This window comes from Hippichthys cyanospilos, chromosome 9 (assembly GCF_059441005.1).
Source record: "Hippichthys cyanospilos isolate Australia breed blue-spotted pipefish chromosome 9, RoL_Hcya_1.0, whole genome shotgun sequence".
In the NCBI taxonomy this organism is placed as follows: Eukaryota; Metazoa; Chordata; class Actinopteri; order Syngnathiformes; family Syngnathidae; genus Hippichthys; species Hippichthys cyanospilos.
Genome location: NC_142377.1, coordinates 22,287,564 through 22,302,727, shown reverse-complemented (window position 1 = coordinate 22,302,727; position 15,164 = coordinate 22,287,564). Strand labels below are relative to the sequence as shown.

Sequence of the window (15,164 nt, the reverse complement as noted above, 5' to 3'; positions counted from 1 at the left end):
GAGCAAACCCAGAAACGGGGAACATAGTTGGAAAAAAATGTTCTTAAATGGGTTAACTGCACGAGAATCATTACAAAATTACATATTGATACTTTTTTTTTTACTCTAGAACAGCGGTTCTCAAAGTGAAATGACTCTTACAACTGAAAAATGAATAAAATAGCTTTTTTTTTTTCGCTAGCAGTATTTAAAAGTTCTATTATCGTTCAGAATATAAACTACTACTTTCCTCCTGATAAATTCATGTTTGGCCAACCGGATTAAAAAGCTTAACGGGCCACATTTGGCCCCCAGGTTGTAGTTTGACCGAGAGTTTCGTTTTTAGAAATTAAGTGCACAAGACTGGGCTAAAATATGAATATGATTCTGGATTAAAGTCATACAAATCCCCGCTGAAGCGGTGACCCCAATTTATTGGTATGGGCAGCTTGTAAAAGTGCAGTTTACAAAGTCAGTTAGCGTTCAGTCGTCGCCACGGTAGCAGAGCATCCAAACTAATCAATACACGGGACTAAACGGGGGGGGGCGACATGAAGGCAAGGGGCGAGATATTAAAGTACTTTATTTGTTGATCTCAACATCCAAGAAGAATACAGCGTCCGCAAGCAGGCGTCCCATCCCGTCCCGTCCCGTCATCAGTAAATTGTTCGACCCAACAGAAAGGTCTGCAGCTGAGCCATGCGGCTCTCCCGGCGGCGCATGCGGCCCTCCTCCGCTTTCTCTTCTTCTCTCGCCGCCGCCTCCTCCTCCTCCTCCTCCTCCAGAAGCTGCTCCATGTACCAAGAGGAGCCCAGCAGGATGTGGCCGGTGGCCTGCATGGAGAAGACTGTCCATCGCAAAGCCTCCCTTGCAAAGTGACAAACATGGATTCATTTCACGCATTCGAGAAACTGTATAGAGCTGGCACTGATTTCATACGATGTACATAAAGTGGCAGGTATAAGGGGGGAAAAAATAGCTCAAAGCATTTTTGTATGAGTATTTTGATGACCGTAAATTTTCACTAATAATGTCTAGAAGAACTTTTTTTTTTGCTTAATCTCACAAAAGCGGGCATTTAACCCCTGAGGGATATTGACCCAATTTTGCCTTTTTGATGTGTGATAAAGAAAAAGCAACGAGGAGGCTAAAATATTGCATAGATTGTCAAAACATGATGACTTTCAATATGCCACGCTGTTTTCCCTTCTAAATGCTTGCAAACGGCAGGTGGAGAGGTACACCCTACAGGTGTCAAATTTGGCCCATGTCGGGCTCATTTACTGCCATTCACAATTGGAAATATTGTCAATTTTGGTCATGGTGAAAACCCCATGTTTTATCATGCATTTCCCACGATTTTTCCATGAATCCTTTCAATGGTAACTCGCAAACGGGTCGCAACAGAAATTTTTGCGTCGACACCTCAAAACCAAGGGGTGGCGCTAGCGGCCAACTTTAAGCATTTGCGATCCTTAATGACTTCAATGACTGGCTTAGCCTGGATTCCCATAATGCAAAAGTCTTCAAAAGTCATAATACACCATGACATAATATTCCTATTTCAATTTCATAAGTATATAAATACACTGTTTACTTACTGCAACTATTATCGCATTTTTACAATTTTTGTACATAAAAGGACGTAGGTAAATCCCTCAAAAAAATATGTTTATGGATAGGGCTAATGCCACTGAACATTTTGAGGGGGAAGTAAATACATATTTCAATTTGACGATGTTTTTAGCCTTTCAAAGTCAACCCAAGTGGAGTGATAATAAGGCCAGGTTACTGAAAAATCCCCCGGACACCAAGGGCTTAAACGGAGGCAAATAGAAGACACTTGTTGCATTTGCATGACATTATAATAAGAAATTAAAGCGGTAAATAATTTCGGCGTCGTTCACTCACTTCAATATCCTTTTGGCCTCGTAACAGCGCACTTCATAGGACAAGGAATAAACGCCGTACAGCGTCGCTTTGACATTCAAGCAGCCAATGAAATCACTGGGGTTGTTCTTGTACAGGTCAAAGGTCAGCTTGGCCACATCTGTCCGCTGCTGCGGCCAGAGTTTGTTCAGCTCGTCTCTGGAGGGGCTGTTCTGGAGAAATTACAGGCAGGTCAAAGGGCCGACAACATGGCTGCCTTTGTGATAAGGGCTGCTCCGCACCGTGCCACGCTTTCACCCCCCCCCCCCCCCCCAAAAAAAAAAAAAAAAAACAACAACATAAAAATGCTTGTCTGCATCATCCGCAAGTTAATATGAATTTATAAATTTGGTTAAGTATTACTGTAAAACGCACCGTCTTGTTGGTGTCCGTCCGAGTAATTTGTTGCCATGGATACCTGCTTACTCGTAAACACAGCACGTATACATGCGTTTTAAAAACGAGTTAAAAATCCGTGACATTGTCATCAACGGAACATTTTGGACGCAAAGCGAGAAGCTGGTATGATGGCCAAGTCCTTACAGATGTCACACGGTTCCAAATATCAAGTGCCGGTGCCAGCTGACCAACAGTGCCCTCTTGTGGTCTAAATGAGACACTACCTGATAAGGGGTCCACTTCTGTCCTTTCTCCAGCACCATGAGGACAGTGTTCTCAGGCAGCGTCGTGAAGAACTCCTCCGTGTCCACACCTGTGCCATCTTCATCCAGCACCAGGCCACTGGCACACAGCACGTTTAAGGAGTCGCCCACCTATTCTCGACAGAAAATGATTAATTTACCTGAAATGGCAAGCATATGTATATATATTTTGTGATCGGCAGAGATGAAACATCGTGACACAATCATCAGAAATTCATGTGATAACAATCCGTCACAAGTAAAAAGCAAAGTTTTGCCGAGCTTAATGTACTAGAGCAGAGTGCCACTGTCACTGATGTGCTCTGTCGTCACCTCGCAAGCACATCAGAATGTTTTGCTCAACAACGTGCAATCGATTTATTCATTCAAATCACATTTTAAAAGCCAAATAACTCAGAACTCGCTTGATGCATAATCCTAAACGTTCCTTTTTACTTTCCGTCCGTGCACTCAATGCGCTGAGCAAGATTATGTCCAGAATACCGAATAAAGTGAGGTCCGTTTATCACCTTGTTGATCAGGTCTTCCAACGCATCCGCCATGATGCCCTTCTTCAGACTTCGGTCAGCATTAGTGACCCGGAAAGGTTTTGGCCGAGGCGCTCGTCTTGACAGAAGCTGCTGGGTCATGGACGCGCTGGCACTCACACACCTGACGGAACATCACGCAGGAGGGAATATGACGCAAAACGCTCTTTCCTTGAACCGGGTAAAGAACGAAATCCAATCTTTGCAATGTGTACGTATGCATAGCACAATCAAAACGTTCAAAATCGCCTGGCACTTTCTGCATTTTCAAGCACTGAAAGAGCTCATTTCCCTTCCAGGAAGAGTTGTCTTACTTGGAGATGGAAGACGGGCTCAGAAGGTTGAGAGACTTCCTAGCATAATCCATCGCTAGAGGGTGAGCTTCGCAACCTGTAGGACAAAGTAGACAACGTACAAACTTTAAAGTTAAACTAAATGCACACTTCACAGTTGAAAAGTACCCAATACGAGGACAAAAAAGGTGGACTGACTCCTCCGCAATAACCCTTACCGTTGCTGTTATGTTTCAGTGAAATCTTGGGGAAAACGCAGAACCTTCCTTGGCCAGATGACTGTGACTCACAGTGAACCTTGTACGGTTGTTAAGCAAGGCAAATGTGGTCAGCGTCATTGCGCAAAAGTGTGCGGCCGTCCCTTTTTCAATGTCTTGGCCGGACACCAAGTCAAAGTGGATAAAGTTCACCAAAATTTCCATTGCCGCGCATTTTGCCATCGTTCAGAAAAGTTTACACCTTCGTCTACTGACCGTCTTAACATACCATGGCAACACTGCAGCTAATTTTACAAACAAGCAAAAAAAAAAAAAAGCCAGTGTTCCTTCAAGGCCACACGACCAGGATGGCCAACACGTAATGGAGCCGAGTGAAAGATTATGTAGTCTCACATTATCTTAATAAGCTCATCTTTGCCTGAGTATAGTACATTTTAATGTGTCATTCATGACCTTGATTTTTCGCTGCCTTTTACCTTTTTTTGTGTCCGCTTGGCTACTAAAATGAAGGGCTCTTTATCTATTGTATTGCAAAGGGGTGAGAACAAACATGGCGCTCAGTCAATTGAAGTGTCAAGATGAATTATCTGGAGGATTCATACGTCTTAATTCTCAAGTATTATTTACTGCGAACACTCCTTCGGCGGGAGTTGGAAGATTGTTTAAGAATTTCAGATTCACTCCGCTGCATTTAAAAACTAAATCAAAAAGATATATTAGCAATGGGACTTTTTTTTTAAATATATTGAGAACCAAATAGATTCCAATTGTGTGCTCAGAAGGCCAAAGCATTACATAAATAGAGAAAACAGTCACCCAAATTGTTTACGTTACAAGATGTGCACAGTAGGGAAAAAAACCGTGCGTTGATATCAAGTACAAAATACTGCAGGTTAAAATTTAAAAAAAAGTGAGACTTACGTGTTAATTTTCTGCTGCTTGAGTGGGGCACCTCCGGCGTTTAATTTAACACACCTGGCTCATGTTTCCGATTGACTGCAAATATGTCATGTGACTTCGGATCAAAAACCGCAATTTATCTTTTCAACGTGATGATTATTTATAAACGTTATGATTTATTATTTTTATAATTGCTGACGTAAGCAACAGTAAAAAAAAAAAAGTTAAAAGGGAAGTTATGAAGAAGCTAGTAAAAGTGTGTATGAGTGTTGCACAATCTTGTACAGTAGGGGGCAGTAGGCAATCGTTGCTTGCGATCCGCCAATAATTGTAAGAAGAAGAAGAAAATTACGTTTAACTTAAAAAAATGAAAAACAGGTCCATGTCAAGTTTCGCACTGAGACAATCGAAATATTTACGACTTCATTTCTCTTTCTTCAGTTATTGGGTAACTTCTACATTTGCCACAATATTCGTTGCATAATAGCTTAATTAATAATTACATTACTAGAGTTTTGCTTTCATCAACACGCATGTGCGGTGTTTATTTTCCTTTCGTTTCATTTATTGAGAGGATAAAGCATCTATTTTTCAAGGGGTTCCCCAATTAACCTAAGATAAATAAATCAAAGATGTACAGATAGCGCAGTACGGTCGTTCAAAAGAATTTAAAAACTAAACTGGTGACTGTTGCCGCGTGAAGTTACTTAAAAAAAAGTTATATATAACACTAATTGTTTTTAATTGTCAAGTTTATGACGGGCATACAACAAAAAGAATGTGCGTCAGATGAACTTTTTATTTCACTTTCTTGAATCACATTTCACGCTCATTGCAGGAGTCCAAGATAAATCACGCTGCAAGATATTCATCATGGGCCAGAAGTGTCAAATGCAACAATTAAACATTGCAAACAAAAGCTTTGATGAAAGCATTGCTCCTTTTTTTTTTCTCGAGGTCAATATCCTGTCTGTGTCTTGCTCGAGTTTATCGGCCATCTTTGATGCTGCGGTGACGCATTCGTTTGTTTTGAATGGCTCGCTGATGCTTGTCGAAGCAGTAAATGAATCAGACGAGCGAAAAATAAATGTTATCATATTTAATTCATCACGTTTGGTTGTGATTCACGGCATGCAAAAACACAAAGAAACACGTCTGAGGAATGTGACGTTACAAGAAAGATTTATGCTCTAAAAGTATCAACTACTAATATTGTCAGTGATGCATTGTATTATTTTTTTTTATTATTTTTTTGTCTCCAATTCCAGATTTCCTTTCCTTCCCATGCCGCCACGCTATTTCCTCTTGCCAATCCGAGCCATCAGTTCTGCATTGGCCGCCGCTTTGGTCCTCAAGTCCTGGTTCTTGGCCAGGTCTATGAGGACGCTGAGAATACTAGTGGGGACATCAAGGGACAGTGCAAAGCGGGACCCGGGCTGGGCTCGAGCCGGCCGCAGGAGCACGCGGCGCTCGGAGCGTAGCGACGAGTCCAACGCGCCGCCGCGCTTCATCGCGTCCACGTCCGGCGTTCCCGTCCCCGTGTCCTCATCCAAGTCAGCCAGACCGGGACGTCTTTTGTGAGCGTGGATCCCGCGAGGCAGCAGCAGAACCAGGCAGAGGCACAAACGCACCGTCCTCATTCTCGCAGGTCTGTTGGCGGACACACGTTAGTAGTAACACAACTGAAAAGTCCTCATAAAGTGTCCTCATGAGGACTACTTACTTTGTCCCTCCGGTGGTTGGTGAATTGAAAAAAAAAACCCCGCAGCACTTCAGAATCCAGCGCTGGAAAGAATCAACTCAAAAAGTGTTCCGATTCCTCCTCGGGGATGTCAGGAGCGAGCGATGTGTCACGCGGCGGGATGTCCAAGTGGCTGAGAGTCCCGCAAGACCCCGTCTTCATTGCTGTCCCCCCCCCCTCCCCTCCCTTCTTTTAATCTCATTTCCTCCACCCTCATTGCTATATCTTTCTCCCATCTAAAAATAACACAATCGCAATCATTTGCCCGTAATGACGCCGACATCGGGCACACGGGAGAAAAAGTGCAGTTATTCAAATGTACTCATAAACCTCGGATGTCCAAAAAAAAAAAGACGAGATATGATCTCAAGACACACACGTGGGCATTCATTTGATTCACCGCGCAGAAAAGCAACATATCAAATATGATGACGGTGATAAGGCAGACCATAGTAATTATTATTATCATCATTTGTGTGCATGGTCTGCAATATTCCTTAGCATGTCCGCATCCATTTTCTAATAAGACTCCTATTGTTAAATCGGAACTATTGACGACTTAACGCTTAAAGCGCCAAAGTGGCAAAATTGCACCAAGTAACATTTACACTGCATTCCGTTATCTCTAACCGTTATCGTGCGACCACATTTTTAAATAGAGACCTGAAGATATGTTGGGGGGAAAAAAAATGGCGCCTAAAGGGTTAAAGGGAAAGTTAAGTGAGTTAAGTCATTTCTAGTTGTGTTTTGGGGCTGCTCAAGCTAAAGTAAATTGAATCCTGCCAAAATCTTTTAAACATGGACGCATTTTTTAATGCTATATAAGGCGCATCGGATTATAAGGCACCTTCAATGACGGGCCTATTTTAAAAGTGTTTTCATATATAGAGCGCACTGCATTATAAGGCGCCAAGGATAGAAGCTAATTGTTTTTTAAAAAAAATTGTGCTTTCTTACGAAAACATGCCGTTTTTGCTTCAAATTTGGAGCATACACAGCATATTAAAATTTCACAGGGTGTTATCACAAATGAAAATATACGGTTTATGTAAGGCACACAATTTGCTTCCTTTTTTTATTCATTTCTACATTGTTTTTACTGTGTTTGAAATTTTTGTATGCATATATATATATATATATATATATTTATTTTGATCTCATTCCTGTGTTTGCAATGTTTTGCCACTCGCAGTGCATTTGCCCTCAGCGACCAACTGAGAAACACTTTCATTGTGACTCAAAAAATCCTTCATCCTCATTTGAATGCGGCAAAGTTGAACGTTCAATGCGCGTGTGTAATACGTGGTTTTTGTGCTTGGCTGAGCTTTCGCAAATACTGTATAAACATCTGAGCAAGGATTTGCATTTCACATTTTATCTTTGCCAATCAATTAGTATGTAACCCTTCTAAATGCTTTCAAATGGGACGTCGAAAGGTGTCAAATTTAGCCCATTTCAGGCTCATTTACTACCATTAAAAATTAGAAATAATGTCGTTTTTGACATACTTAAAACCAGATGTTTTGTCTTGCATTTCGCCAGATTTTTGCGTGAATCCTTTCAACGTCAACTAGCGAACAGGGTGCAATAGAAATTTTTGTGTTGAGACCCCAAAACCACAAGGGGCGCTAGCGGACAACTTAAAAGACATTTGCAAGCTTTTCATTGACTTCGTTGAGTGGCTTAGCCTGGACTCTCGTAATGCAAAGTTCTTGCAATGCATTGTGGGATTTGTAGTTAACAAAAGGCTTTGATTTGAGAGGTCGAAAGTAAAACAATATTTATATTTGACGATGTTATGAGCCTTTCAAAGTCGGCCCAAGTTGGTTGATGATAAAACCAGGTTAATATACACAATATGGCGCATTTTATAGTTGACTTCTTCTAAAGATTTTCAAATTTGCTTAATGGGAAACAGCATTTGAAAAATCATGCAAAAATCTAGGTTAACCTCTAGCGACATTCCAAACAACAACGGTTATGAAATAGAGGATAAACACGGCTGATGCTAAAACACAGGAAGCACTTGCCTATTCATTTTGTTTTTGCATTTTAGCACAATGTTTAAACATCCTCCTTCACCTGTCACGCCCCAGTAGCTAAGTGCGCTGCTTACGTCAACGGCTTTAAAAGAAGAAGTTCTACATGACGGCGCAATCCCAAATACTGTGAGGACATTTTACAGGCTTCATTAGGTTGACAGCAACAGCTGTTCAACCATGTTTTGCTTCTGTAAAAAGGCAATTGAATTTTTGTTGCCGTTGCGTGATGGAAAGGGAAATCATCTAAGATGACTCAAGTTGTATGCGCTTTTATTGGGATCGCATTTTAGTCTTTTTGTGGCGGGCGGTTCGACGGACCGACTTAATGTCTTGCCCTGAGCAACACTTTCTCCTCATTGAAGGTAGCATTGAATGGCTAGCGAGCCATTGTTTACGCTGCGTTTCAGAGTCATTAAACCGCAAACTGCACACCGTCTTGCTCAGTGCATTCATTGTACAGATCTTGAATAAAAAGATGAAGTATTAACAGATTTTAGGGGATATTTTGCTTTTAAATGAGTTTTGAATGAATAAATCGCTTGCACATCGTTGGGCAAAGCATTCTGGAATGCCTTTCAGTGGCAATCTCACTCTGATTAACCAGGAAATTCAAGATAAATCTTTTAAAATCCCTCCAAAAAAGCATTAGCTACTAAATTAAGTTCAACAAAACCTTGCTTTGTACTTGTAGTGTATGTGACAGATGACGTGTGTTCAAAGGGGTTTTTTTTTTTGGTTGAAATGGATGATTGGCTATACGGACTGCACAGGTTAAAAACATCGGATTATAAGGCGCACCCGCAACAACTGGCCTTTTTTAAAATCTGTTTTCACATATAGGGTGCACCGCATTATAAGGCGCATAGAATAGAAGCTACATTAGTGTTATGTTATGCATCCACTAGGTGGAGCTACGCTAAAAGGAATGTCAACAAAACAATCAGGTCAGTCAAACCTAATCAAAAATTTAGAATAAACACGATTTGTGGAATGTAGATCACAGGTGTCAAACTCAAGGCCCGGGGGCCAGATCCGGCCCACCACATTATTTTACGAGGTCCGCGAAATGCTTATCTGACTGCGGGTTTTTGGCTGAAATACCAAACTTGCAGACGACTGACTGAAGAGGGAAGAAGAAAAAAAAAAATCCACCTCTGCAAAGATCTCGTATTGAAGCACGCAGCGAGTAAGTCAGAGTAAGACAAAGTAGCAAGCACAAACGCAGGAGGGGCATGTCAGGCGGAGAAATACCTCCTCTGCCGAAGCACCTCCTTGGCATCCATCCCATCAGCGGACCGCTCCTCATCTCGCTAATGACCTCAAGTTAATCGTGATTACGACGGCCGGCCTGCCGGGCCCTCGGGGGTCCTGCGACATCACGGATGGCCACAGATAAAGGAACGCGCCTCGCGCGGATGTCAGGCCCCGTCCTAACAGATGTTCACCATTTGTACCAGTCAGCCGCACTGCTGTCACAGATACAACATGACTTCACATTAAGAGAAGATTAGGTCATGATTCAAAGGAGCTGCGGGCCTATCGTCCATGGGGCTGAGTCACAGAGACCTTATAGAGGCTCCGCGTCACTCCGCGCGTTTACTCGTACGGCTGTTTAAAGGGGAAGTCCACCCAAAAAAATCTTTGAAAATACGCGCCGTACACCCCCAGTTGTCTTAACACGCCATTATGGTTAGTGTTGTGTTTGTGGAATATGAATTATGCAGCAAAATCGACTAAGGAGTGGCAACCAAGACTGCAAACCTCTTTCACAATGCAACAATCATGACACTTTTGGGGTCTCCTGAAAAGTGAGCATTTTGAAGATTCGAGGATTCCGCATGGCGCGGGGGGGGGGGGGGGGTACTTTTGATTTATGTTGTGTGTATGTTGTGTACAAAAGAACGAAACAAATCTTGAGTGAAGTTTGCAAAAGATGTGCTTAGCGCCCCAGGTCCCACACAAAAGGTTTCCCCAGAAATGACCACATTTGCATGTGTGTTTCTCTCCCAGCAAGATACAGTTGTTTTGCAACTTCAGCTCAGATCCAAAAGATCTGCTCAACACTGTGCTGCTGTGATGGAAAACAAAAGAAAATAACATGCGTGACTTTTTTGGCAGAAAAAGTTGGCAGCAACCGTGGGCACAAGAGCAGCTCTGTGTATGAGTGTATGATTAAAAATTGAATTGAAACGCATATGCAGACGATGCAGATCAACTCTGACTACGAAGCCAAATAGGACAAAGGACTCTCAGTCTTTTACAGTTTTATTCTCATCAGGATGAGAGCTTCTGTTATGTACAATAGATGACAGAAATCAATCTTACAGAAATGATAAATATACTCTTACTCCAAAGGGCTTGTATTTGTGATGTCCTGATTTCTGTAGATTGCTTGAAGTCCACGTGTATCCCCCTCCCCACGTCTATGCAGATTAAACAAGATTTCCGATTCAAGATTTCTACTCACACGTGTTAGCTGCCACCCTCAAGGGTGAAAATGGTGGGCATGATAAGAGAGGGGCAGGGGGTGGTGGACCGGCGCCTGTCTGGACAATCTTTTTGAGCGTGAGGACGAGGAGCAGACACGAAACGACGCCGCGATGAAATTTAAAACCTCAGCCAGTACATAGCGCTGCGCATCCTGTTGTAGTCGGGCAGCTGCTCGATGGGACCTGGGGGACAGACGTGAGGACAATCAGAAAGTTCCGAAATGGACAATCGTTAGACACGATAGTTAAAGACTCACCGACGGCCGCCACGGCTGGACACTTATCGTAGATGTACTTGGAGCAGACGTCTCGCACCATCCTGGGGGTCACGGCCTGAAGGGAAGCGGGCAAAGCGCGCGCTCAGCAAAGGTGGCTCGCGCTTGCTAGCAAACGTTTACAAGACACGCACGTCGATGCGAGCGTCCCACTCGGCCAGGGGGATGCGCCGTCCGTAATTCAGGATGTGTCTGCCGATGTCGTCGCAAATCGGCGTTGTTCCTAAAAATATATACGAATACTAATTAACCCGCGCGCTGCCGGCCGGTTGGATCTTTGACGTCAGAAGTCGTCAATGGCGGCGAATGGGGTACTCTTCCGTGAGCGTGACGTACCGTTGAGCTGTCCCACCAAAGCGGCCCTCACGACGTTCTTGCCTCTGGCGACGTCGCTCTCGGTGGCCGTGGTGCACAGATTCATCCTGCCGCGAGGCGCAGCGTGACTCATTTTCCACACGTTGCGCCATGGATGCGATTTCCTGCGACCACTCACCAGGCGTTCTGAGACCAGTGCATCATGTCCTCGATGTGGTGCTTATCGGACACAAAGTGAATGCCCAGCAGGCCCGTGTCGCTGTAGGCCGTGTGGAAGGCCTGGAAGCTGTGACACAGCTTGTCCTCCACCGCCAGGCGGGCCAGGCGACTGCTCATGTTCTTCATGGGAATACGGAGCGGACATTGTTAGGATTTGCCCCACGGGTCCGCCGTGTGTTCATTTCGCCGTTCTACTGTCTGGGAGAAATACTATCGGTGTTTGGAAATGAGCTAAAAAAAAATTCAAATACCCGATCGTTCCATTTCATTTTCGGTTAAATATCCAAACACCAAAATAGACAGCGGCGGCTGACCTTTCCCCCGCCGCAGGTGAGGTCGTAGCTTCCGATGATGGCGTTGGCCACCATGAGGGGCACGATGTCCGGGCTGGCAGCGCCGGCGCCCTCCACGGCGATGGCGATGTGCGCCAGGGGCAGAGCATCGTCGCGCATACGGATCTGGGGACAACCATTGCGCATCAACATGACATTCGGGGCGCTAAGCGTTTATTCTACAGGCTGGTGGAGTAGCCCCGCAAAAGTATTGAAACAGCTCACCTCGCTTCCCGTGAACCTGCACGGTGACAACACAGGAATAGCGTCGCCCTCATATTCGAAGGACAAGCCGCTGAAGTGCGACTGGGCCAAACCGACCAGCTCCTCGTGGTTCACGCCTGCATATTGAGGAACATCACATGATGGGCCAATCTTTCCACTGATAATTGTGTATATAATGAGTGCAGAAAGGCCAACCTCCAGCTGCAGCCAGAACCATGCGAGGGGCCTTGTAATGGCTGTTGACGTAGTCCACGAGGTCCTGGCGGGTGAGAGTTCTGACAGAATTTTAAAGGACGCTGATTAGAAAACTTTGGAGATCTGGGTTATTTTGTATTTTCCACACTATAAGGCGCACTTTCAAGCATTCCATTTTCTCAATAGCTGACTGTGTGCCTTATGATCTTATACTGCGCATAAACGTAAATTGAGTAAATTGTTTTTTAACATCGACAAAACAATAGATTTTAAGGTTTTTGGTTGCAATTTGATTTATTAAGAAGTTAAATCACAATGACACTCTTTTAAACTCTTGATTTGAACTGAACTCAACAGTCTTTTAATGTAATCAAGAGGTATTTTTGCCCCCATTCTCCCGTGCTACCTGGCATTGTTGGACGGTCCCAATACACTGTGGCCCAGCGAAGTACCCTGGAAGGCGGTTGCATGCAGCAAGTCCAGACAAACTTCCTGCAGGTTGCTGTCCACTTCCTCCAATTCGCGCAGCACAACAGCTCGCTGCTGCTCAATCTCCGTCTCGCTCAGTGCGCAGTTCTGCACCACTTCTGACAGCAGCTCCACAGCTGAGGAAACAAAGAGATATTTTGACTCAAGTGCCCCAACGTAGTTATTAGCTGTTGCTTGGGTGATTTTTTTGTTTTGTGCTGCAAATCAGTTGCAAGCGACCTTCTGACAGTATGCTGATTGCTGTGGACAAATAAAGGTCAGCCGGTCATCAATGTGCAATCAGGAATTTGTTCTGTGCAATGGGATGAACAAACAAAAATAAATAATATTGTAAAATTAAAACACAAACAAGGGGCAACATTAATACTAATCTATGACAAAATATGCAACTTTTTATCAGCCGCTCTCAAATTGGAGTACGTGACGGCACTTTAAGAGCATGCCCAATTTTAACAAGGTTTCAAACTTTAATGCTTTTTTTATGCCGTGACAAGAACACAGCAGTTTTTAAATTAAGAGCAAATTAGTTGGAACATGTAGGTCTAAATTGTGCTACAGTGACTCCTTTGCAAAATATTGTATGCCTCAATTTTGTGTTTTATTTTGATGTCAATAGAGTGACACGATTTTTTCAACGAGACAGAATTAAAACGGAGACAAGTATAAATGTGTGAGAAGAAAAGACCGTGAAAAAAATAATACTGAACGTCAGACGTGCACCAGCGTCAAGGAACCCCTTTGGCGGTTTCAACTGCAGTGTGCAGCGCCGCATGCAAGAAAGCCAACAAGTTACCTTTGGGCAGATCTTTAGCCAAGGTCTTCATGTAGTACGCAGTGTGTTCCCTGGAGGTGTAGGCACTCAAGTGAGCGCCCATCGACTCCACCTGCCGCTCGAAAGCTGCCTGAGGGTGCTTCTTGGTTCCCTACGTCGAGAGTTAGCTTTAGTTAGTAAGTTGAAGCACTTGCATCAGTCAGGATGTGCTGTAGCGTATTATGGAAATACACTAAGGCAGAAGTAAAAGCCAGTAAAGCAAGGACATCGAAAACAATGTCAGTGAACCCATGACTACCTTGAAAGCCATGTGCTCCAGGAAAAATCCTGTTCCGTTGTTCTTTTCACTCTCATAGCGACTGCCAGCACTAATCCACAGTCCGACCTATGACCAAGAGTGGATATGTTACAGTGGAATGCGCAACTGCAATGAGACATATTATGAATTATTATTACAGTGCATGTGGCATGTCCTGTCTCTTCCGAGGCGATTCTTAACCCATTATCCAGGGCAGTCAGACGGGTTTCGGGGGCTGCCAGCAGGCTTTGGGCATAGCTGAGAGATGCCTGTCCACGCCTCAGAGACAGCAGGAGGGGCTACAAGGTAATATGAATACACATCACACCAATCGCATATGAACGGTTAACAGTGCTGGCGTAGTATCAGATAACCTTAAAGTTTAATAAGATGTCAGTTTTGTTTTCAAGAAAGAAGTTGAAGCATTCAAAATATAATAAAATGCATTTCACGAACTTAAGTGTTAGCCACCCCGCAAGCACTACAATACAGAAAGGTCACAATTCAACGTAGCTACGGCATAGGCCAAATATTTAACCACAAAAGATATGGGAAAACAATGGACGAGCATCAATAAAAGATATCGGAATTCACCATACTGACTAGCTAGCTACTATTTAGGAAGCTAATCTACGTTCAGAGGGCAAACGGGGGGCATACATACAATGTTGACCTAAAAAGGAAAAGAAGAAAAAACACTGGGAGAATATAATAAAAATAATTGAGAGATATAACCTTCAATGCTCAACAAAAAGAGGTAGCAAAAACCAGCATTATTTGACAGTTGACCTTGCATTCGCTACAAGCTAGCCGATGCTAAAATGCTAAGTGAATGTAGCACTTGTGGAAAGCAAAATAAGACAGTCGCTTCCTTCGTGGTTGCCTTTCACATTTGGTGGGCATTCGAAGGCCCTTCGCCTTTTTCTTTGACGAACTACTGAAAGGGATTACTTACACTGCGGGTTCGGGCGAGTACACGACCCACGGTGCTCCCGACTCGGCACACTGACGCCGCCATTTCTCACTCCAGGTTAGAAGACAAGTTTCCGGTGTCCGAGCGCATTCACTCTTCTTCGTCGGCGCGCTAAATTGAGTCATCTACCTCAGAACTACTTAGCGCCACCACGTGCTCAAAACGCGTTTTGATGATAAAATAGAAACGGCAACAACACGAAAAATGGGTAAAATGATGACTTCTGTGCACGTTTTCCTTCATAATGAAACTGGAATTACTATGAGTCATTTTTGCGGCATTTCATTTTTT

General features: G+C 43.6%; 3 protein-coding genes across 4 annotated transcripts; all 3 read right to left on the bottom strand.

Moving 5' to 3' along the window:
- Positions 1-546: 546 nt before the first annotated feature.
- cidec (cell death inducing DFFA like effector c) lies at positions 547-3,720 on the bottom strand. Of its 2 annotated transcripts, none has more exons than XM_088424238.1 (6): positions 3,609-3,720; positions 3,412-3,487; positions 3,080-3,221; positions 2,532-2,681; positions 1,891-2,081; positions 547-812 (listed from the first exon to the last, which is right to left on the bottom strand). In XM_088424238.1, exons 2-6 carry the CDS (start codon positions 3,462-3,464, stop codon positions 575-577), a joined length of 774 nt encoding a protein of 257 aa, XP_088280364.1. In that variant the 5' UTR covers positions 3,465-3,487; positions 3,609-3,720; the 3' UTR covers positions 547-574. The 2 variants fall into 2 exon arrangements, with proteins under 2 accessions (XP_088280364.1, XP_088280365.1); XM_088424239.1 differs by having other exon boundaries at positions 547-846; positions 3,609-3,708.
- Positions 3,721-5,323: 1,603 nt separating this feature from the next.
- On the bottom strand, positions 5,324-6,411 carry LOC148419501 (uncharacterized). The gene is made up of 2 exons (XM_088423701.1): positions 6,232-6,411; positions 5,324-6,158 (listed from the first exon to the last, which is right to left on the bottom strand). The coding sequence occupies exon 2, from the start codon at positions 6,146-6,148 to the stop codon at positions 5,804-5,806; it is 345 nt and encodes a 114-aa protein (XP_088279827.1). The 5' UTR covers positions 6,149-6,158; positions 6,232-6,411; the 3' UTR covers positions 5,324-5,803.
- Positions 6,412-10,538: 4,127 nt separating this feature from the next.
- Positions 10,539-14,976, bottom strand: uqcrc1 (ubiquinol-cytochrome c reductase core protein 1). Its single transcript, XM_088424580.1, has 13 exons — positions 14,856-14,976; positions 14,059-14,199; positions 13,901-13,987; positions 13,624-13,753; positions 12,748-12,946; positions 12,342-12,421; positions 12,147-12,262; positions 11,904-12,047; positions 11,549-11,709; positions 11,392-11,477; positions 11,190-11,278; positions 11,038-11,113; positions 10,539-10,963 (listed from the first exon to the last, which is right to left on the bottom strand). The coding sequence occupies exons 1-13, from the start codon at positions 14,916-14,918 to the stop codon at positions 10,899-10,901; spliced, it is 1,437 nt and encodes a 478-aa protein (XP_088280706.1). The 5' UTR covers positions 14,919-14,976; the 3' UTR covers positions 10,539-10,898.
- Between the last annotated feature and the right edge of the window lie 188 nt (positions 14,977-15,164).